At 50.4% G+C, this 23,573-nt stretch overlaps 1 protein-coding gene across 2 annotated transcripts; it reads left to right on the top strand.

Annotated features, from left to right (window-relative positions):
* Positions 1–240: 240 nt before the first annotated feature.
* Positions 241–21,818, top strand: TNS4 (tensin 4). 2 transcript variants are annotated; one of them, XM_072747295.1, is made up of 14 exons: positions 248–393; positions 3,369–3,522; positions 3,656–3,900; positions 10,293–10,716; positions 11,798–12,222; positions 14,516–14,602; positions 14,937–15,062; positions 16,317–16,409; positions 16,515–16,592; positions 17,573–17,641; positions 18,521–18,689; positions 19,386–19,454; positions 19,707–19,733; positions 20,253–21,818. In XM_072747295.1, the coding sequence occupies exons 3-14, from the start codon at positions 3,783–3,785 to the stop codon at positions 20,392–20,394; spliced, it is 1,827 nt and encodes a 608-aa protein (XP_072603396.1). In that variant the 5' UTR covers positions 248–393; positions 3,369–3,522; positions 3,656–3,782; the 3' UTR covers positions 20,395–21,818. The 2 variants fall into 2 exon arrangements, with proteins under 2 accessions (XP_025851506.2, XP_072603396.1); XM_025995721.2 differs by having other exon boundaries at positions 241–393; positions 3,369–3,900.
* The last annotated feature ends 1,755 nt before the right edge of the window (positions 21,819–23,573 follow it).

Raw genomic sequence — 23,573 nt, forward strand, 5'->3', positions numbered from 1 at the left:
CCTAACAAGCAGGGCTCCACAGACCACATGGTACATGGACTCCTCTCCCCCCTCTGCAAGAGGCAGTTAGGACGGGGAGCAGGGCAGGCAAGCAAGGAGCCTGGGAAACACACATGCGCACACACACACAGCTCCAGCAAACGCCAGGCCAGGGCCCGTGCCAGCCCCACCTGAGCTCATCCCCACGACACAGGAGGGGTGGGGCCTGCAGGCTATCAGCCACGTGTAGGGCCTGGAGGAGAAGAGGGAGGGAGGCAGGGAGGAAGGACTGCCTGCTCTTAAGGCGGGTCTGGAGGTGAACCACACCTCCGCTTAGTCCTCACCTGGACTTTGAGGAGTCTTGGTCTCAGGAGCCAGGAGTGAACACAGCGGTCTGCCTGCCCTGGTTACCAGGTACGTGCCTTTATTCTCTAAAGAGAAGAGAGGGAGATTTAGCACCTTTGCCAGCCTGACTCATTGAACCTTTTGTCCTCAGCTTTTCCACCTGTTCTGGGGGCTGGAAGTAAAAGCAGAGAGAAATAAGAGAAGTAGTTTCAGGACAACAGACCCCAGAATTCAGCACTTTAAGAGAATGAAATCTGCACCCACTCTTCAGTATATAGATGAGAGAACCAAGGTCCCGGAGCAGGGAGGATGGGTGGAGGCTCTTGCCCGAGGTCACAGACTTGGGAAGGGAATGGACACAGAACCCAGGCCTCCTGCCTCCCAGCCCAGAGCACAAGGCCTGGCCCTGAGCCCCGGTGCTGGGCTCTTCAGAGGTTGCCAGAAGTCCAGGGGTGGGGGCCATGGCCAGGTTCTGCTTCACTGGATCTGGGTAGAGGGGATGTAATAACCAGAAGCCACTCTTCAAAGATGGGGGTGGAGTGTGAGGGTGGGCTATTGAGGCAAAATGTGTTTTTTTTTTTTAATTGCAAGGACTGATAAGCCTTTATTGTTTGGTTTGTTATTTTGCTTGGCATTTATACTGTGATTTGAACAAAGGCCCAGTAGTTAGAAAACCTTGTTCTTCCATGAATAACAGAAGGTATTCAGTGTCCATAATATTGATGTTAGCAATAATAGTAAAAATAACGTAAATGGCACACTGGAAAAGATGGAATAATAATGCCTCGCCAAGTTGGGGAAATAATTTAAGATCTCATGAAATAGGCATTCCATTTGTGGGGTTTTTTAATTTAATTTTTTAACATTTTTTTATTTAAATTCAATTTGCCAACATATAGTATAACAAAATGCTTTTGAGGAGGCTCGGGCTTCACCTTCTGTCACCTTCTCCCTTCATTGACCTGGGCTTATAGTGGGAGGGAGAGAGTAAGTCAATGAAGTGGGAGCAGGGATTTGCTGAGGTTTCAGGATCCCCCTGCCTCCGGAGCCCTTGGAAACAAAGAAAGATATAGGAGGTCAACTCTGAAGGGGGAATATATGGAAGGGATCTATGAGTAGGGCAGTGCTGGCTGGAGCCCTCCCTACCCACTACACACCCCCAACATGTATACACACACACACACACACACACACGAGTCTGGAGCCCCAGAGCCCTCCCCTCTACCTTAGAGCAGGAAAAAAAGAGTGAGAGAAGTAGGCTGGTGAGGGTGTCCAGGAATAAAGGAGTGAGACCCAGCCCCTGCCCTGTGGGTTCTGGCAGTGAGTCAGGAAGTATTCAAAGTGAGAAGAGTTTGAACAAGAGCCTGAAGGGATGCCCTGCCTTTTGCTCAACCCCAGGCCTGTCCCACTGGGCTCCAGAATCCCAGACGGGGCAGACATGAAAAGGGTCTTAAATCTATGAAGCAGTGACATAGGGTTAAGAGTTTGGGACTGTGGAGCCAAGACCACCCAGGCTCAAAGCCACTGGGTTCAAACCCCAGTGCCACCAGTGGGTGGGTTCTGCAGGCTCTATGACCTTAGTCAAATCCTTGAACCTCTCCAGATCCACAGTAAGAGAAGATGAAACAAGTAAACTTTAAGTTCTGTTACTATTATATCCCCATCATATAGATGGGACAACTGAGGGGAAAGGGTAGCACAAAAGCAGTTTCTAAGCAGTAAGCAGACATCCTAGGTTTTGGTCCTGAGTGATGATCCAGGCCCCCAGCGTGTTCTGCAATGTCAGTAACCCCAGCCTCCTCTGTGGGGCCCAGCAAAAAAACCCTATAGGATGCACCGAGATCCTGCCCCAACAAATCCAGGCCACTTTGAGCATGTGAAGAAAGAGCCACAGCTCCATGTCTTCAGCTGCCCCCAGGAAGGAGCTCGGAGGCTTATTTCCTTCCACTGCCATTTATAGACACACTTCCCAGGCCTGAGATGTACCGTCCCCTTCAGGCCCTGGCCAAGGAGAGGTCTGGCAACAGAGCCTACAGGAGCCATGGGGGACAAGGGAGCCTGGCTTTTTTCATTAACTTATTGTGCAACCTTGGGCAAATCATATGCCCTCTCTAGACGTCAGATATCCCTCTACATAAGGAGTTAAGAATCCAAGTCCCTCCCTGACCCCTGCACTGTGCCTACAAATTCTCCTCTGCTTTGCCTCTTCCTTGGTAACACTGTTTATAATTGCTCACCAGCTTGTCTGTTTCACTAACTGGTCACAAGTGGTAGCAACTAAATGCACGGTTCCTGGCATCAGACAGCCTGCGGTCCAGTCCTGCCCTGACACTTGTTGGCAGTATGATGCTTGGGCAAGTTACTGACCTCTCTGTCTCTCCATTCACACATCATAAAATGGAAGATAATAGTATCTACCTCATAGCATTATTAGGAGGAGCTTAAAAGGCTTTATGTATAATATATGTGCATAGTAATTACTCAATAAATATTAGCTGGTATTTATTTAATAAAGGCAGCTGTGAGGCACCTGGGTGGCACAGTTAGTTAAATGTCTGCCTTTAGCTCAGGTCCCGATCCCAGGGTCCTGGGATGGAGTCCCACATCAGGCTCCCTGCTCAGCGAGGAGTCTGCTTCTGCTTCTCCCTCTGCCCCTTCCCCTGCCTATGCTCTCTCTCTCTCTCAAATAAATAAATAAAATTTTAAAAAAAGAAGGCTGTGACATAGTAGATATTCAGTAACTTCTATTGAAATGGTTTTATTTGACAATCACCTGCATAATGCTGATTACATGCCATGCACCTGTTCTAAGCATGCTATAAATCTTAATGTATTTTATAGTTAAGGAAAACTGAGGCACAGAGAAGTTAATTAACTTGCCCAATATTGTACAGCTAGTAAGTGGTAGAGCCGAGTTACAAACCCAAGGAGTCTGGTTCTGGTATGCTTTTAACGAATGAATAAATATGCCTTTACTTGAGAGGAGGAATGGCAGGCATTTCATCTACCAAAGTTATTCAGTTCCCAACCCTGGCCTCTTTCAGGTCCCGGGAGTTCCTGGTTGGCAAGTGACTTCTCTGGGGTGTAAGTGAGGCTGGTTTGAAGCTAGAGGTAAACCAAAGGTCACTGTCTCCACCATGTCGCAAGTGATGTCCAGTCCCCTGCTGGCAGGAGGCCATGCAGTTGGCTTGACTCCCTGTGAAGAACCCAGGAGGGCCCTGCATCCAGCACCCAGCCCCAGCCTACCACCCCAGTGTCCTTACTATACCACAGAAGGCTGGGGAGCCCAGGCCCTGATGGCTCCTATGCCTTGCAAGGGACCACCCAGCAGGTGCCAGCAGGGCCCACAGCCTGGAGCCAAAGCCAGCTGCCTCTTACAGTCCCCTGGTGAGCAGGCCTCAGGGACCCTGGAGGACCTTGACTCCTACATCGACTTCTCACTGGAGAGCCTCAACCAGATGATTCTAGAACTGGACCCCACCTTCCAGCTGCTCCCCTCAGGAGCTGGTAGCCCCTGGGCTGAGCCCACCAAGAACACTACCTCGAGGATAAAGAAAGACGAGCCTGAAGCCTTGGGTAAGGACCTGGGGCACAGTGCCAGGAGGGGGTACTTGGGGACCACACCTCATGAAGAAGGACTTTTCAATCAAATCAGAGGAGCAGGGGACAATGTCCTGTTGGGAGGTGCTCTGCAGCCTTAAACAAGTTACTTAACCTCTCTGTTTTCTCTCCTATGTAAAAGATATATACAAGTTTCCCTCACTATCCAATTCTATTTTGTTACTGAGTTTAGAAAAGTGATGGATACCTGCTTTATGTGATTTTTTTCAGAGACTTTAAATAAGCTAATATATATATATATATAAGAATTTCATACAATGCCATACATATAATTAAGAGCTTGATAATTGAACCTGAGCCTCACTGCTCTATGATATATCTCTTTAGGTCCTAACCAGGGTCCCCTGAAGCTTTTATAGGTTTAGGGGAGTATCTCTCTGGGAACACCCAAGCTGGAAGTAGTAGGGTTGGAAAGACACAGAATTCAGTCTATTTAGGGCGGGCCCCTGCTGTGTTTAAGCAGTGGTGTACTGGTAAATGTTTAACAACTAGTTCTATAATGGGGTGAGAGAGAGCCCTGATTTAAAACATCTGCCAAATTTCACATATACATTCTCCTACCATGGCCAACTTCAAGCTACCAACATGATGTCACCGAATGTAGCATTGAAAGACATGCCTATAGAAGGCCATTACAGTACATATACTATTTCTACCATACCAATACAATAGATAGAAATAACATCAAGAGGGGGGATCCCTGGGTGGCTCAGCAGTTGAGCGTCTGCCTTTGGTCCAGGGCGTGATCCTGGAGTCCCAGGATCGAGTCCCACATCAGGCTCCCTGCACGGAGCCTGCTTCTCCCTCTGCCTGTGTCTCTGCCTCTCTCTCCATGTGTCTCTCATGAATAAATAAATAAACTCTTAAAAAAAAAAAGAAAGAAAGAACCTCAAGAGTATAGATAATAGGCACCTGATTGGCTCAGTCAGAAAAGCACGCAACTTGTTATCTCAGGATCATGAGTTCAAGCTTCGAGCCCCATGCTGGATATAGAGATTACTTAAATAAATAAAACTTTATTTTTTTCCAGATTTTATAAATAAATAAAATCTTATAAATAAAATATAAATAAATTTATTTTTTGAGAGACAGCTCCAGAGCATGCAAGTGGGGGAAGGAGCAGAGGGAGAGAGAGAAAGAGAGAGAGAGGGAGAGAATCTCAAGCAGTCTCCATGCTGAGTACAGAGCCTGACACAGGGCCCTATCTCATGACCCTGAGATCATAACCTGAGTGGAAACCAAGAGTCCAATGGTCAGCCAACTGAGTCATCCAGGTGCTCCTAAATAAATAAAACTTTTTTTTAAAAAAGAGTCTAGATAATAGAAAAATTTAGTAAAATAATGGGGATATTATAAATTGTATTTATCACTTTTGTTTTTTATTGTAAGTTTATATTATATAATTTAATTTTTAATAATGTCTGAGTTTAGAAATCAGCTGGACAAAATCCTAAAAATTTAACAATCAGCTCTTGCAAACTTGTACAAGCCATCTTTAATACACCACATCCAAGGGAATCTAGAAATTCCTACATCTGGTGTCAGTTTCCCAAATAAAGAGTTTCAAGTATACTTTAAGGGTCAAGGAGCAGCCCTATTAGGCTAGACAACTGAGGTCTCCAGGGGTTTAAAGGATCAGCTTAAGTAAAGGGGTACAATTAGGATTAGAGATAAGGGGGGAAAAAGGATTAGAGATAGGGTCCATGAGAATTTCTAATTATCGAGCACTTATTATATCTAGGCTCTGTGCTAAGTACCTTACAGGAGAACATTTAATCCTCCCAATCTATCATGGAATATCTTGTCACCATTTTACAGATGAAAAAACTGAGGCTGATAGACTTCAGCCAGTCTAGCCTAATCACTGGAGTCGGGCAAACATTACACGAGCTATTGACTTCCCTTCTTTGTCTCATATTCCTCATCCATAAAATAGAAATGAGTTCTTAGCTCAAAGGGGGTTGCAGGGTTTAAAAGAAATAACACTTGTTGGGTGTTTATCAGAAATCCTGGCATGGTGTTAGTCATTATAAACGGTATCTGTTTTAATTAAACATGAGGTTTGCATTTAGGACTTGCCCCAGGATAGACACAGGGTCTGGGGTGGAGGTGGGCTGGCACCCAGGTTCTCTGGCGCCCCAGTTCCAAGTCTCCAGCCTGCCTCCTGACCCTCCCATCGAGCATTGCCTGCCAGGGCTGTTAAAAGAACCACCTCTATCTCCCAAGATCTTCCTGCCTCTTGAGGCCAGTCATAGGCATGTCTCTGCAGGGAAGTGGTTGGGTCTAATTACCATTGGCAGGAGCAAGCCCAGGGCTTTAATGTTCATGCCCCAAGGCAGGGGTTCCACACACTCAAGGCCCGCTGGGGCAAGACCAGTCTCTGTGGAATGTCCATATGTGTGGGGTGAGGACATTGACAACATCCCCTTCCCCCATGGGGCAATGGTCAGTAGTCTGTGTTCTCAAATGCCCTGGGCTCAACCTGCCGTCGTGGGGATGCATCCACCTGACTCTACGTGGCAGGGGGGTTTCGGGGGATGAGTGGGCAGCCAACAATGGTCAGAGATTTCTGATGAAGACACCTAGTTCTGCCTAGTATCTTCTGATGGAAAAAGAAAATCCTTTCCTCTAACCTCTACCTGAATGACAGTGATGCCTGGGAGCTCATGACCTCCTGAGACAGACGGCATAGTCAGTTTCCTGTTAGAAAGTTCTTCCCTGTGATCACTGTGATCACTAACAGTGTATCACTGTGATGGCTGGCACCTACCTGTCTCTTGCATCTCAACCTACCAAACCCAGCCCCCCCCCCCCCCCCTCAGACCACCACTACTGGTGACAGAGCACTTGCCAGCCTGTGGCAGCGTAACTGGCTCTGTCTCCGTGATGAGTTTTCATTGGTCCCAAACTTATCCAAATGTGTGGGATGCCCTCCCTTTGCCTCTCATCCTTCCTTTTCTTGGGGTGTCGGAGGGAAGATGTTCTATAATTGTAGTGCTAGCAGATGTTCACTGTTTCTCTTTGTCCTCGCTTGGCAAAATTAAAAATTAAGCATTGGCGATCCTGTTTCTCCCTCCCCTAAATATAGATGGATAGATTTTGTAGTGCATGATCTCAGCATCTACCCCCTGAAAGAAACAGTGGTAGCCTCATTTGACAGATGAGAAAGCAAGGCTCAGAGAAGTAATGACCCATGATCACACAGCCAGTGCGTTGTAGTGCCTCTGCCTCAAACCCTGGGCTTCTGGCCCCCAGAGTCTGTGTTCTTGCTTCTCTCTCTCTCTCTCTGTCTCACTCTCTCTCTCTCTTCCCTCCCTCTCTCCCTCCCTCTCTCCCTCTCTTCTTTGGAGCTAGTTTCCTGCTCTCTGGAGCTTCAAAGAACAAACATGTTTGGAGGCAGCCTGCAGGCTCCTCTTCTCGGGCTCCACCTCTCGCAGTGCTCACAAATCTCCTCCAGCTTCCCTGCCCCTGCCTCTTGCTTACCTGCCTTCAGACTTACCCTGGGGGGCCCCCATCTCACAGGGAGCATGACTATTCCAAGCAAACACCATATCCATCTCCGCCATTCCTCCCCATCTTTGGACTAGGCACCCACATTTCATTTTCCAGCAATTTCAGCCAGGCAAGGCTGTTTGCCAATCCCAAGTGAAGGGTGTCTAATAACTGTCTCTCTGCCCCCCACCCACGTGCCCCCTTCTACCAGCCTGGCCTGGTGCCTACATCCACCCAGCATTGCTCAGACTTGCCCCACGGGCCTGTAAACAGTGGCTGCACCCAGGTGAGGGTGTGGGGGGCCTCTACCTTCCCTAGCCACATGCACCTCAGGGCAGCAGCAAGGGGTGACTCACAGCTCCAGGACTTCTTCCTTCCTCCCTTCCCACCCTCCTCTGCTTGATCAGTCCCTGGAGCAAGCCCTTTGCGATGTTTGGATGACCCGTGAGCAGGAATACCAGAGCTTCACCAGGTCAAGAGACCCTCCCCAAAGCAGCCATGTACCTTCTCACAGGGCAGGACCTTGGGAAAGGGTCATGAGGAGCCCCTCCTCCTGGAAGAGGCAAACCCCCCCGCCCCCCAACACCACAACAGATCACAGAAGCAGAAGTCAGATTTTTCCACTCCCTGGCTGTGTGGCTTTGGATAACTCACTTAGCCTTTCTGAGCCTTGATTTCTCATTTATTATATGGAATTCATAATATTTTCTACTTCAATACTTCATGAGGGTTAAATGAGCGAATACAGGTAACATGATTGCAACAGAACTGGCACACAGCACTCAATAAATATCAGCCCTTATTAAAAATTATGCAACAAATGCCAGCTCCATTGCCACACTTTTCTGAGCCTCAGTTTCCTCCTCTGTAAAAGCAATGCCTGCTGCTATAAACACTATAAAGTCCTATAAAAAAAGAAGTTGTGCTTGACAACCTTCCAGAAGAATCTACCCCATTCCAAGACCTCTATTCTTTCAGAACCCACAAGACATTGTGCCAGATAGTCTTCTCTTGCTTTCAGCAGTGGGACTCCCACCATAGCTGGACAATGTCAGCCATCTGGCCAATACTGGCCTCAAAAAGCAGACAGGCGAGAGAAGTTCTCTAATGCTCACCAAGAGCCAGGCTTCTGGCACCATTCATCAGTGTCTTTGATCCTTACCACAACCTCAGGAGGTTGGTTTTAGATTCCCACTTTGCAGATAAGGAAACTGAGGCCTATGGTGATTAGGAGAGCCTGATGCCTCCTAGCAGGAAAGTGGCAAAAACAGGACTCACGCCTGGGTTTGTCTGCCAGCAAAGCCAGGCCTGTTCCTATAGCCCTGGGACAGCATGCCCAGGTCAGTCTGCCAGCAGCCCCCTCATCTGAGTAATCCTGCACCCCCACCCCGGGCTAAGCAGACTCAGACAAAGGCAGTAACCGCAAGGAAGCTCAGAGGTCCTCCCCTGGAGCGGGCCAGGGCAGGCAGGGATTCCACAGTCAGAGTGGGCGGGCATTGGTACCTATGCCAAAGCCCAAGGGGGTGGGAAGCTGGCAGACAGGAGCCATAGGTGCGGTTTCCCGCCAACTCTGCCCCAGTTCCCAACCTGGGAATCCAGAGGCAGGACCTAACAGGCCTCTGAGAGGGAGCAGCTAGGTAGCCCCCACCTTCCAGCATCTTTGCTAGAATAGCAGCCAGAACAGTTCCCCTCCCCCAGGTCAGGAGGAGGGGTGTCCATGCTCACCATGAGGAAAACCACTGGATGCCCCATTCCAGGGAGGAGGAAGTCCTCAGAACAAGAGTCCTGGGTGTCCCCCACTGGGGAATGGAAAGAGCATTGGAGTGAGTCACCACCCTGGGGCATGTTGAATAAACAACAATTGTGTACCAGCTAAAAGCATGGCCTGGGAGGTCCACAGCTTGATCATGTAGCCAGGCCCCTGGGATCTCCTGCTCTTAAAGCAGAGTTCTCAAACTCTAAAGTGTTCTCAAACTCTAACTCAGATTCCAGGGAGTCCTGCTAAAATGCAGATTCTGATTCAGCAGGTGTAGGGTGGAAACCAAGATTCTGCACATTTGACCAGCTCCCAGGTGAAGTAGCACTGCTGGGCTGGGGGCCACAGTGGTGTGGCTTGGTGCACACTGGAATCAGCAGGGGAAATAAACAAACTGAGGTCTGGGTTCACCCTGGAGATTCTGATCTATTGGCACAGGGTGTAGCCTAGGCATTAGGACTCTTAAAAGATGTTAATGTGCAACCAGGAATGAGAACCCCTGCCTTCATTGTAGGCACAGATGTAGAAACAGCCTTCACAAGCCCTGAGCAATGGAGGCATCAGAAATAGAGTGTGACTGGCACACTCTATTAAGCAGTCATTTTAACCTGGGAGGGAGACATTCACTCAGGAGAGGGTTTCCTAGTTTTAAAGGATTTACTATGTGCCAGGAACAGTGCTATGCCACCTACATTCATCTCATCTTATCTTTACTGTAACACCAAGAGACTGCATATAGTCACCCCATTTCACAGGTATGGAAACTGAGGCTCTAGTTGGTGAAGTCATTTGGCCAGGTGCTCTGATAGTAAATGGCAGAGCCAGATCTGAAATATAGGTCTATCTGACTCCAAGGTCTATGTTCATTCCACTGCATCTCCCCACCAAAGGAAGAAATCACAGGGAGGCTGACTTTGGAACTGCACCTAGGAGGTGGAGCTGGATGCTAATCCTAATCCAGCAAATTTCTCCTCTCTAAGCCTTGGTTTCTTCACCTGTCTAAAAGTGGAGAGACCAGATGGTCTTGAGGACTCTTCCAGCACTCTTATTCTGTGAGTCTAGGCTCCCAGGCTTCACCAATGCTCTGCTCTCTTCCCAGACATAAAGTACATCGAGGTGACCTCCACCAGATCAAGGTGTCATGATGGCCCCCAGTGCTGTTCCAGCCCATCTGTCACCCCACCTTTTGGCTCCCCACGCAGTGGTGGCCTCCTCCTTTCCAGAGACATCCCCCGAGAGACTCGAAGCAGCAGCGAGAGCCTCATCTTCTCTGGGAGCCAGGGCAGGGGGCACCAGCGCCCCCCTCCCTCCTCTGGGGCTCCCTCCTCTCATCCCTCAACCTCTCCCAGCATCTCCATCCCCTGCATGGGGAATAAGGCCTCAGGCCCCCAAGGCTTGGGCTCCCCACTGGCAGTTTCTCCAGGCTTGGAGAAGGGGTTGGGTGGCCTGGCCCCACAGCGGGGCAGCAGAGTGTCTGTGTTGTCAGCCAGCCCAGCATCTGATGTCAGCTACGTGTTTGGAAGGTAAGTTGCTCCCACTATAGTTTCTGATATTGCCTCCACAACACACACACACACACACACACACACACACACACCCTAAAATCATAGAGGAGGCACCCTGCTCTATCTGACCAAAATCAGAGTGCACACCAAAAACAAAAGAGCGAATATTCTCTTTTATGCCATCACAGTCATTTGGACCTCAAGCTTTCCTCAAGTATTTAGAATATATATAACTCAATATACAAAAATTTTGAGTTATGTCTACCTCTTGGGAAAAGAACTGATACATTCATGGGGCTCACCTGATCCTTTCCAAGCACACATACAATCCATCTCTAGGAAGGGATTTTTTTTTTAAACCTCAAAACATACGGATGTAAATAAAATTGGGGGGCCTAGGATAAAGCATTTACAAAAGAAAAGCCTTCTTATTCTTTGTTGCTAGCAAAGCCTAGCAGGACAGAGTTGCCCAGCCCAGTTTGCTGGCTTCATAGTAAAGCTGCACACACACCCGTCCTGCCCAGGAGAACCAAACCACAGGACCTCTGTTCCCTACACCGACTCCAAAGTCGATGTGCCAAGGCAGTCCTTGGCAAGAAGGCTGGGATTCCACAGCCATGGCCATTGGCATGGGCCTCTGAGTTCAGAGAGAAGTCTGGCTGGATGCAGAGCTGGCCTCCTCCTCTTCCTCCAGCTGGGGAGTTCCCTCTGCATCCGGCATGGACATGGTCCAGCCTGCATGCAGGGCTCTTGGGAATATCGGGCACTTGTGTGATAACTCGGTCAGACCTGCCGGGCTGAGAAGACAGAGGGGATCCAGTCCAGCCTAAGCCCACATGACCTGCAGGGGATCAGCTCATTGGCTACTTTAAATGGCCAAGACTCTGCAGTGCAGGGACATTTCTGTATCCTTCGGCATCCCTTGGGAATCCAGGTGGATATGCACTTTGCTCTGGGCTGTGGGGGATGGAGTATGCAATACACTATTTAACCAGAGCTTTGGGTACCCCAGATCAGTAGATTGTGGAGCCTGGCTCTGGCCCCTGTGTGTCCGCTCTGACATCCTAACACCCTGCCTATCTGGTGCCCCCCTCTGCAGCAGCCAGTCCCTCCTCCATTCCAGTATGTCCAGCCATCAATCATCTTCTAGATCCTTGGAAAGCCCAGCCAGCTCTTCTTCCAGCCTCCACAGCCTTGGCCAAGTGTCCCTGTGTACAAGAGCCAGTGACTTCCAAGCCCCCAGCAACCCCACCCCAAATATGGGCCAGCCCAGAGCAACCCACTCCTCACCACTGGCCAAAGAACATGCCAGCAGCTGCCCACCATCCATCACCAACTCCATGGTGGACATACCCATTGTGCTGATCAACGGCTACCCAGAACCAGGGTCTCCCCCATCCCAGCAGATTCTAGGACGCCAGGACTTTGTCCGACCTGGGGCCACTTCTTCCAGCAATTCTTGTCCAGCCACCAGGAGCCATAGCCAGACCCTGCCAGATGCCCCTCTCACCACATCCTCGGAGGGTAAGTTGTAAACCAATACTTCAAATGTTGTAAGGTTTGGTTTGGGGAAATAGACAAAACATCAGTGGGAGTTTCTGCAATAGCAGTTCAACACACTTGAATACCTAATGTGTGCTAAGCACTTTGCCAAATAGTAGAGACAAAGAGACAGATACAGTTTAGAAAGAGAGACAAAAACCAAGGATCACTATAGAGTAGAATAAACACAGAAGTAAAGAGATGTCCTAAGTCTTTTGGGACCACAAAGGAAGGGATGCTCCTTTTGGTCTGAAAAACTGGGAAAGCTCCTCAGAGGAAGTGACATCTGAGCTGGATCTGGAAAGTGGATCAAAAGTCTGGAGCCATAGTGAAAGGGATTATAAAGGAAAAGAGGGACCTGAGTGGGGAAAAATTAGAGAGGGAGACAAACCATGAGAGACTCCTAACTCTGGGAAACAAAGGGTTGCAGAAGGGGAGATGGGTGGAGGGATGGGGTAACCGGGTGATGGGCACTAAGGAGGGCACTTGATGGGATGAGCACTGGGTGTTATACTATATGTTGGCAAATTGAATTTAAATTAAAAAAATTTTTAAAGAAGTATTCAGCCAGAGCAGGTGAGGAGGGGCATTCCTAGCAGAGGGAACAATGAGTCCACGGTCATGAAGGTGTAGAAGCACATGCATGTTTAAGAAATGACTGGAGTGTTGGGTGTGGGGCGCAGTAATTGAGTAATCTGGGGCAGGATTGAGAAGTCTTGAATACCACACTAAAGAGTGGATTCCATCCGCTAGGCCATGGGGTACTAGCAGAGAGGCTCACACAGAAGTTTTGGGATCAGAGGTACACATTCAATAGATCACTCTGGCAGCTAGCTACATGACAGCTGAATTGTAGGGCCCAGCCTGGGCAGGGAGAGCAGTTTTGTTTTGGTTTTCATCACTGAAGTGGTCTGGACAAGCTGTGACGGGGGCCTGCACCAGGGCAGGGCAGAGGAGAGAGGACAGAGCCAGGAGACCCTCGGGATATGAAAACAGCAGGCTTGATGACTAACCCAAGAGAGGGAGAAGGAGACAGAGTCAGCCCTACCTCTGACGTTCGCAGATGACGAGCACACAGAGAGCCGACGGAGACAATGCATTCCAATTCAGACAGCTAAAAACCACAAGACGCAAACACCCTCCTTCCCGTAGTCTGTGACTACAATCGTCCAAAAAGAACAAAACCAACCAGAGCCCAAAGCAGTAAACACAGAGGCTCAGGCTTAGCACCCACATGGTGCACCTCTCCAGAGTAGAGCTCCTGCAGAGCCCCAGGGTCACTCCCTACTGTCCCCTCACTCAGCCACAAGCATCAGGGTGACTCCTGGGGTGGGGGATGATGTTCACTCTGGCCCACGCCACCATTCAGGAAGCCATGTCAGCATAAACAAAAGAAAATGGCATGACAGGTGTGCCTGTGAATCTGCTCTGATCATTTTCCCAGGACAAATCATTTGCAGACTTTAGTACATTTTTTAAATAATGAGTTACCCTCAACTGGCCACAGCACACCTTTTCAAGATGCCAAAATTGAAAACCACTGTTCTCTGCCTTATGGACCTGGGAAAATAGCCATTTTGTTATCACAAAGAGCACATGTACTTAATCTGGTGATATTCCCATCCTGGTTTGGTGACACCCCAGGATATCACTAATTATACCCTGGAGTCTAATCAAATTCTGCAAACCATTCTCAAAACAAAATCCATGCTAACTGCTAACTTCCCAGGCTATTGGAGTGTCAAAGACCCTCAGAGACTGTACAAGTACACTTGGTCCTCTCTGGGCTTCAGGAGCAAGACATTTGTCCCAAATCAGAGTCAGGAATCCTATCTCCTGACTTCTTCAGGGGTTTGTCTGCCCAGATCTGCTGCCTTCCTTTCCTCAAACTTTTAGTTCATCTTCTTTTCCAAACTGTTATATGACCCCCAGGACACTTGTAGGATTCTAAGGGGGAAGAATGGGTAAAATCAAACACATGATGCATCTTAGATCCCGTATTTAGCCCTTCTTTCAGTCCACACCAGACAACACTAGATTTGAGAAACTGTTTCTCATTAAACTGAGATTTTATCTGTTTATGACTCATTACCAAGGATACAAGGGGAGACTCCTAGGTCCTAGATGTGCCAAACCCTGGAATTCTGTTAGATTTTGCCTCTTACAGGCAGTTGGAGATACAACAGGGTTCGGGTAGGGTAGGGTGGGTTGAATAGGACTAATGAGAGGGTCCCCCACTCCCCTCAGCCTAAAGGGTCCCCCTATCTGTCTCCAGGTCCTACCAGGGACATACAGCCCACCATGAAGTTTGTGATGGACACATCTAAATACTGGTTTAAGCCAAGCATCACCCGGGAACAAGGTAAAAGGAAGCATTGTGTTTCGAGGGATGAGTGATCCAGGAGTCAAGCCTGGGTCTTGCACTTTGCATCAGGCAGATGGGGCCCTGGATCATGATAGGGAAGGGAATGGCAAATTGTAAGTCCAGGGAAGGGAGGTATCGTGTGAACCTCATGTCCCAAGAAAATGGAGGACTGCAGCAGGAAGTTGGGGGGGGGGGATTAGACAATAGGAAGGACTTCTTGGGAACACAAGGTGATTCTGTAATGTCTGCTCTATGAAGACCCTATGGGGCTGGGAGACAGAGGGTGTCCAGGTCAGGGGGGTAACTGTCTCTGACCCAAGGATTGTTCCAGCAATCGAGCTGCTGAGGAAGGAGGAGCCAGGGACTTTCGTCGTGAGGGACAGTTCTTCCTACCGAGGCTCCTTCGGCCTTGCCTTGAAGGTACAGGAGGCCCCTGCACCTAGCCCAAACCGATCAGGTATGCACTCATCTCTATCGCCACTCAAGGCCTTGTAGAGGCAAGGGGGTATGGTGGGTTCTAGGCCCAGCTCCTCCACTACCTTGCAGCCCGCCGCCCGTAAGGACTCCTAGGAGGAAGGGCCACCTCAGGACTCTCCCAGCTGCCTTCTTCCACCGAGGCTCTGTAAAGAGCCCTTTCCATGGCAAGCCTGAGCTGCCTCTGCCTCCTGGAGTCCCCAGGGTCCCTGCTCTGCTCTCCTGGAGGGGAAGAGGAGGAAGTTCCCAGCCCCTCTCCAGGAAGCCCCCCTCTGGGTGCCCCCCTCTGGGTGCCCCCCTCTGTCCAGACCAGCTCTATTGTGAAGGAACTTAATGTGTGTGCCCTAGCTTATCATGTATGTGTGACAGCTTATCATGCATGATTTTTATCACATGTGGGCCCTGGCCTCTCACATGTGCGTGATAGTTTGTCACATATGTGCTAGTTTATCACACAAGCTTATCATATGCTTTCCTGGGGTCTCACACACGCAACACACTTCTGTGGGGCACCCAACCCTAGAGGTTCCCACTAGGGTACCTCACTGGGAAGAGAGAGAAAAATAGATCATTATGTAACAGTAACAGCCCCTCCCCAAGCTCCAGAAGTGTAGCTCTCATGTAACAAGTGGATGAGATAAATGGGGCTCCAAGAGTTAGTTAATGACCTCCCAGAGCTGGGATGGAAACCCCAACTTCATGCTCTCCACACTATATGCTGCTCTGCCTAAATAAGAAAGTGACCTCTGGGGCAGTGTTGGTTATCATTGTGCCAACAAGCACAGAAAGGAGGATGGCTGGTGGAGAAGATATAAAGGAGCATTGGGCACCCTCCAGGGCCAGCCTAGCTCCAGCAGGGACCATCTGGTGCAGAATAATAGCCCCTGGGAAGGAGTCAGTGGGGGAGAGAGAAATCAGGCTGAAGAATTAAGATCTGATCTCAGCAGGCATTGGAACCATCCACCATCCCTGGTAGCTCTTGAGACCAAGAGGAAGATCTCCAGAGAAGAGAATTACTGGACGCAGAAGCCTTTGAGCAAACACATTGGCACCTCCTTTGCAGGAGGCCTTGACAATAGGGTTCCTACTGGCAGTCCCACCCAGAGGCTGGGGGATGAACAAGTTACTGTCCAGATGGACCAAGAGGAAGCTAGTCAGAGAATGAGTTGGTTGGTGTTTGGCCAACACTGGACTCTAGAACTCCCATCCATCCACACTATCTTCTGCCTTTGTCCAGGTGAGGACAACAGTGACCTCATCCGCCACTTCCTCATCGAGTCTTCCGCCAAAGGGGTGCATCTCAAAGGAGCAGATGAAGAACCCTACTTTGGTGAGCCTCTCCAGCCTACAGGCCGCTAGGTGGGCACCACCTTTCCAGGCTGGGAGACTGGTCCTGGGAAGGGCTTCTCACACTGGATGGCCTGTTTCCTTGCAGGGAGCCTCTCTGCCTTTGTGTGCCAGCATTCCATCATGGCCCTGGCCCTGCCCTGCAAACTTACTATCCCACAGAAAGGTAGGTCTGGGCCCCAAAAAGGCAACACCAGGGCACTAGGCCTCTCTGTTCTTACTAGAAAGGCTCCTAGTGGTCACGTCTCACTTTATTTATGCATTAGTATCATGGTTAAAAGTACTTTGTCTGGAATCCATCAGTATCTCCTGATTGAGAATTTGAGAATGTCCAACCTCTCTGAGCCTCTGTTTCCTCCTCTATGAAATGGGGACAGCTGTCATCATATCTCCTTACAGGATTAGTTGGGGGTTAAATGATTGGGTCCAGATGAGGCTCTTATCACTGAGTACATGTTTGATAAATAGGAGCTTTCTTTCATAGGATGGAAGGAGCATAAATCAGCTGGTTTGGAAAGGTTTCGGGTATTTTTTTTTTCCAGGTCCAACCTTTATTGGGCACTCCCTTGTTACTCATCCCTCACCACAACTGTGTCAAATAGGTGTTATCTCCTATTTCACAGATGAGAAAAGGAGGGTTCGAGGGGCTGAATAAATTGCCCAAAGGCACACAGATAAGACCTGGAACCAAGATCAGAAAGCTGCAAGACTAGCCAGAGTAGATGATCTCAGGATATGCAGGAGGAGCAGCAAAAGGATCTGGGAGAGGAGTCAGGGCAGGGAGAGCCCCGGTGTGGTGATGGGGAGCCTCCCTACTTTCTGCAAAGAAAGGCCTGAGTTTGGGATGGGGTCCGAAAGAAGGAAGGAGGTCAGAGGCTTCTGAGGACCAGGTAACTGCAGCAGTCCAGAGGCTAGAGGAGTGAAGAGGGGAAGGAGGGATCAAAAGCTTACAAGTGAGGCATCTGGGTTGCTGCAAGTGGCCCTGTTTGTCTAATTACGGTAATCACATCAGGTTTCTCAAGGGCTTGCTTCCTGGAGGTGGGGGCAGAGGTAGGACATGTTCAAAGGGATTTATGTTCCTATAAGAAGAGTCCTGTTCACTCTGCCCCCACCCCCTCTGGGGCCTGTTCCTTTGCTTTGGCTCAGAATTGGGAGGTGGAGATTCCTCAGACCCCACTACAGACAGCCGAGGCTCCTGCCTGAAGAAATCTGCAGGTGAGTGGCATGGGGGCGGCTCCAGGCTTGGCTGTGCCTCCGGAGGGTACCTCCCGGCCCCACGCACATACATGCCCATGCAAGTCCATACATGTTCCCATTACAGCTTTGTTTCTTCATCCTTAATAAGGTGCCCTACAGTCCTCCCCATCCCTATAAACTAGAGGTGGAAGGCTGCAGTCTGGAGTGGGGGGGTGCAGGGGGATGGGGGAGTGGCAGGAGAGAAGGAGGTTAGTAAGGCTTATACCCTGTCCTGCACACACATGCACACATGTGGATGTTCTGGGGTCTCTCTGGTTCTGAGATACCTGCCCTAGAGGTGATCTCTAGGATTGGGGTTCTCTGTGGAGTGTCATGTCCAAGTCTTGGGAGTCTCTACAGGGGAAAAGTTGCTCCTGTTCCATCCAGAGGCGAGGCACAAATCCATACTTGTCTGAGTGACAGCTCCTACAATGGGCCCCCTCCCCATTCTTGTCTTCACCTTCTCTTGACAATGAACAACCAAGGCTCCAAGGTAGGTAGAGGTGGAGGCAGTGCCAACCATGCTTCTAGACAGAAAGAAAGTTTGCCTGGACATCCCTACACATAGGACAACAGTCCCTCCTTTACTCTACTAGAGGGCCAGAGGCCAGAGCAAGGCAAAGCAACAGATGCTTCTAAAGTCCTCTGGGGTTGACCTCAAATTGCAGTCACCTACACACCCCTGCCTGCCTGCCTTCTGCCTGCCTCATGGCTCAGAGGAACCCCACTGGGTCCATGAAGAAGGAAGAGCCCTGACACCCGGCTCTGGGTAGAGGGAGGACCAGGATGTGGGTGACCCCACCTACCCCTGCATGGTGGATCCTGGCAAGGCCCAAACACAGCATTTACAACCCACAGGCTGCCATGCCCTGTACCTGACCTCCGTGAGTGTAGAGAGCCTGAGTGGAGCCCTGGCCGTGCGGAAGGCCATCTCAACCACCTTTGAGAGAGACGTCCTCCCCACACCCACCGTGGTCCACTTCAAAGTCACTGAGCAAGGCATCACCCTGACTGATGTCCAGAGGAAGTAAGAAACTTCCCTTGCCCTGGGGCTGCTGGGCTGGGCAGGGGGATCTGAATGGGATGGCTGAGATGGCTGTGGATCAGTAATGAAGGTAGGATTCAGGATCCTGGACCCAATGTGGTCAGTGACCTGCTAAGTGACTCCAGGCAAGTTCTCCGCTTTCTCTGGGCCTCACACCAATGACCTCCTACCAAAGTCTCCCTTCCCTGTGACCAGTGGAGTTGAAATTAACCAGTATGCATTGGGCACTGGTTAAGTCTGCATCCACTGATGGAACAGCTACAGGAGGCCAGACTCTGGCTGCCCACTGGGACACAATGGATGAGATCACTCCTTCCCCTGCTCAGGCTCAGGGCTTCACAGTGTAGCAGGAACCCTAGAGCAGGTTCCTCTAGGAACAAGATAAGCAAGATGTCATTCCCATCCTCAAGCAGTCGAATAACATAGTGGGCGGGGAGCAGGGAGACGATAGAAAACCTGAAGATTCGGGACACAAGGCAGATTCATTCCAAGAAAAGAGAAGTGCAAACATGTGCCCCATGGCCCAGCAGTGGGAACAGTCACAGGAGGCTTTAAGGGGTCTGAGAGGCTTCTTGGAGAGCAGAGCATCTGACCTTTAGGAGAGCTGAAGAGGATGGAGGTAAAATGTGGCACTAGGACAGGCTCCCACCAGCTATCCTTCTCCCCCTGCCCTTCCAGGGTGTTTTTCCGGCGCCATTACCCCCTCGCCACCCTCCGCTTCTGTGGCATGGACCCTGAGCAACGGAAGTAAGTTCAAGGCTGGGCCAAACTCAGCCATGTGGGACCTAGCTGCCCACTGAGGTTTCTTGCTGACTCTGGGACTGGGGTCACAGATAAAGCCTGTGACCCTTGAGGGGCCAGGAACAATAGGATGAGGGGAGGGCAGGACCTGGTGGGGTGTGGACACAGCTGGCCATTGTCTCCTGCTGCTCAGCCAGAGTTCTGTGAAATGCAGAGAAGCCTCAGTACTCATCACTGTCCATCTCTTTTTTCCCCCAGGTGGCAAAAGTACTGCAAGCCCTCCTGGTAAGGCCTTCATGTGCACTGTTGGCCACCGTACAAGTTTCCCTGGGCCATAGCCTGGGACCCAGCAAGGGGAGGGACTTAAGGAAGGAGGGAGGCCATGTCCTGACCTTAAGACAGCCCATGGTTTTGATGGGGGTGGCACAGGCCCCAGTCCTCAGAAAGCCTCCAGTCTGAAGAAGGAGACATGAGCCTGGGAGCCCTCGGTCTTATGTAGGAGGCACAGGTTTTGACCACAGGGAGTCTTATCTATGAGGATGCCCCAGTCTGATGGCCAAGACACATCCTTGCCCTCAGAAAGCTTCCACTCTGATGAGGAATTCACAGGTCCTATCCTCAGAGAGCCCTCATTCAAAAGGAGGGAAAACTAGATCTTGAACTCCGAAATCACCCAGTCTGACAGAAGAGACATATCTGACCCTCAGAGAGCTAAGCAAGGGACAGGGAGGAGCACTATATTAGTGGAGATCACCTCTGCCAGTCTCTCTGGGTCATCTCACTCAGGCTATTCTCTCCCACCAGGATCTTCGGGTTTGTGGCCAAGAGCCAGACAGAGTCACAGGAGAATGTGTGCCACCTGTTCGCGGAGTACGACACGGTCCAGCCAGCCTCCCAGGTCATCAGCCTGGTGGGTACTCTGCTGCAGGACACAGAAAGGATGTAGAGAGAGGGAGCTTCCTGTGCACCTTCCCAGACATCCCAAGGGGCTGGAACCCCTGAATGGGAGCCGTGGCCACACTAATGAGCCAATTTATTGGACTGGAGGAGAATGATACCAAGTGGAAACCCTATGACCTTCAGCAGTGACCTTCATCCAGACCAAACTGTGTCTCAGTTTCCTCAACCATAAAAAGAGGCCAATAGACAAGAGCAGCTATTCTTCTCAGACTTTGACAGGCATCTAAACAAGCTTCTTGTGATTCTGAAGCACACCCACATCTGAGGGCTCCATCAACTTGGACACTACCAGCATAGCAGCCTGAGTTACAGACCTGGACTCTGTCATGGCAAATAGCAGGTGCTGGATCAGGACCCATGGGCTCCTAGTCCACGGCTGACCTGAGAGAGATGATGTGCAAGGATTGACCAAAGGAGGGATGGACAGACTCAACTTCCCTCCATATCTGTTCCTTTCCCTGCTTCTGTAATGGCTTCTTGGGCAGCTGTTCCCAGGACAAAGCAGGATCTGCCCACCCTGGATTCTTAGGTCAATGTGGCCATAGTTATCAGGGTAGCTTAGAAAGGGGGAACTGGTCCCCAAGGTCAGAGACCACCCAGCTACCCTCATATTCTTGATGTCTAGCCTTTGCCATTGCAAATGAGTATCAGCCCCATCTTTTCTTTCAATTTTTTGGTAAGTAAGGGTCCTCCAACTGGTGTCACAACTGCCCTCATGTTACTTTTGTAACCCACAGGAGGGAGGTGGGGGCAGGAGACCTCCTGCTCTCTAGAGCAGACACAAGGGTCAGCTTTCTCTGGTTCTGTCTCAGCTCCAGCCTTGCTGAGTGCCCCCTCCTCCCCAAAACACACACATAGACACATAGACAGGCACAGCAGTAGGGCGTCTACTGGCCTCACAACCACACAGGGGCAGCAGAGAGTCATGAATACAAACAGGCAGTCAACTCAAGAGGTTTGGAGAATCTCGGTCTGGTCTTTTCCCCACCCCCACTTCCATCAAGACTCCCAAGAAGCTGGAATAGTTTGTCTAACAGGCCTGGGGTCCTAAGAAAATCACACCATGAGGATGGAAGAGGAGGCTCAGAGAAGAAGCCCACTTTTGTTCTATAAGGAGCAAGTGCCCACCCCCTCCCAGCTGTAGGCCCTGCCACAGCATCATTGTCATTATCTTTGGCCGTAGTTGGGTCTGACAAATTATATGATTTCAACCCAGGAAGCCAAACCGGACTGAAGCTGCCCTGGGCTGGCAGGACTAGCTGAGAGCAGCCCACTCAGCCTGTGCTGGAGAGTACAGCACACTAGACAAGTTCTCAAGGTCATATTCAGGAGGGAGAGCCCCCCCCCCTCCTTGTACCCATGAGTGCCTGTGTAGTTCCCATGGAAAATAAAGTGTCTGTCTTGGCATCATAGTTGATTCTAAGGCATTCAGGACTGCCCACTCAGAGGTAGAGACCTGAACAGAGAGGAGCCCTGAGTTGGCAGGTGGTGGCATGTCTTAAAGAAGACTGCATATGCCACACTCCCTCCTAAACCCCTGGCCACAGCAGTACGGTCTCCATGGGCTTCCCTTCATAAACCATCTCAAACCATTCCGTGTCCCCCACATGGCCCGCACATGCGATTTTCTCCTTTGTAACTCCTTGCCTGCCATTCTGCTAGGAAGACAGAGATTTGAGCTCTCACCTGTGTCCCAGGGCTGAAGGGGAGTCTATGTGGCCCCCCTGACAGGTTCCAAGGTCTCACTCAGGCTCCATGAGGAACGAGGAGAGGCAGGTGAAACATTGGCAGGAGTCGGGAAGAGTCTCTGAACCCAGATGAGCCCTGAGCTACCAGTCCAGCCCTAGAGAACCAGACAGTGGCTTCATCATCCCACCCTGAGCCTGAGTGGTAGTTCTACCACTAGCTTCTGCCAGCCAGCCATCCAAGTTGTGCCAAGTGGTATAGGAGGGGCCTCAAGAAATCCACTTTCCTAAGGAGCCTTAGGAAGGGGAGCTGCTGCTTCTGTTGAGGCCCAGCTCTGTGACCCAGTGGCAGGAGCTGCTCTGCCTGGAGGGCCTGCAAAGAGACCCTCCTAATGGCTTTAAATCGCTGTTGAGGAGCCCCACCACCCCACCCACTACCAAACTTTGATTCCAGCCTCCCACCCCAACCCCCCTCGACCTGGCTGTGGACCAAGTCAATGGACTCATAACACTGCTGCATTTACCACAGCTCATCTTTCCTCCAGGAAGATTTAACAAAGAACTTGACTTAGACCTTTGCTGATGGGCAGAGCAGCCAGCCCAACAAGGGTAAATGGGGTGGGGAGCAGAGGGGAGGAAGGACAGCCCAGAGGGGAGGGGCCTTCACACCCCAAGTTCAGGAGGTCCTGGGCCTTACAGCCCTTGGTCTAAAGACTCCCTCACCAGTACTTTCCGGTGTCATCCCTCCCAACTTTCCATCCCTCCTCATCTGCAGTCTATACACACACCCTAAACAACCCGCCACCCCTTTTCCCCTTCCTCCCACCTCCAGGTTCTCCTCTCCTTCCTCACCTTTCTCCAACTCATTCTTTCTTGACCCACCTGCCCTCAAAACCATCCTCTCCCTCTTTCCAGAAAACCCTTCCTCTCCCTCTTTCCAGAAAACCTTTTCTCTCTTCCAGTCTTGTCCCATGTAATTTCTTTCCCCACATCCTTTTGGCCCCAGGTGGCTACACCCACAGCAAAGCCCAGCTTGAGTAGATGGGAAGTGAGAGAGTAAGCCGCCTGCACTGCCAACCACTTTTCAAGTCTCAGATTGCCATCCTCTCTGAGTCCTGCCTCCTTTCTGGCTACAGAGCCACCTCCCCAGAAGGCTGAAGCACCCTCCCCACCCCTGCCACCTCCCCCACACTCATCTGTCTGCTTACCTCAGCCTCAACCTCCTGTCCTTAACTCTCAAGCTCTCCAACAGGCTGAGGGATTAGAACCAGGACAAGACTGGAAGGTGAACGGCTCTCAACCCAGAGATCGGTGGTGCCTTGCTTCATGCAGCAAGGGTTTTCTGGCTGGATGCTTTGCTCGTGTGAGCCAGGAAAACAGATCAGTGCAACAGCATTCTAACAGAGGTTGGTGAGTGCCATGTAGGGCTGGCAGCAAAAGTAGAAACAGGGAATGTAAATGTTACCCATGTGGAGGGAAT

The sequence above is a fragment of the Vulpes vulpes genome, chromosome 2 (genome assembly GCF_048418805.1).
Source record: "Vulpes vulpes isolate BD-2025 chromosome 2, VulVul3, whole genome shotgun sequence".
Classification (NCBI taxonomy): domain Eukaryota; kingdom Metazoa; phylum Chordata; class Mammalia; order Carnivora; family Canidae; genus Vulpes; species Vulpes vulpes.

Bases quoted from the DNA above. Each gene is read 5' to 3' on its own strand.
- TNS4 (XM_025995721.2), top strand. From the start codon at position 3,462: ATGTCGCAAGTGATGTCCAGTCCCCTGCTGGCAGGAGGCCATGCAGTT. The intron at 10,717-11,797 runs GTAAGTTGCTCC...CCCCCTCTGCAG, and splicing joins GTCAGCTACGTGTTTGGAAG to CAGCCAGTCCCTCCTCCATT. The intron at 16,410-16,514 runs GTGAGCCTCTCC...GTTTCCTTGCAG, and splicing joins AGATGAAGAACCCTACTTTG to GGAGCCTCTCTGCCTTTGTG.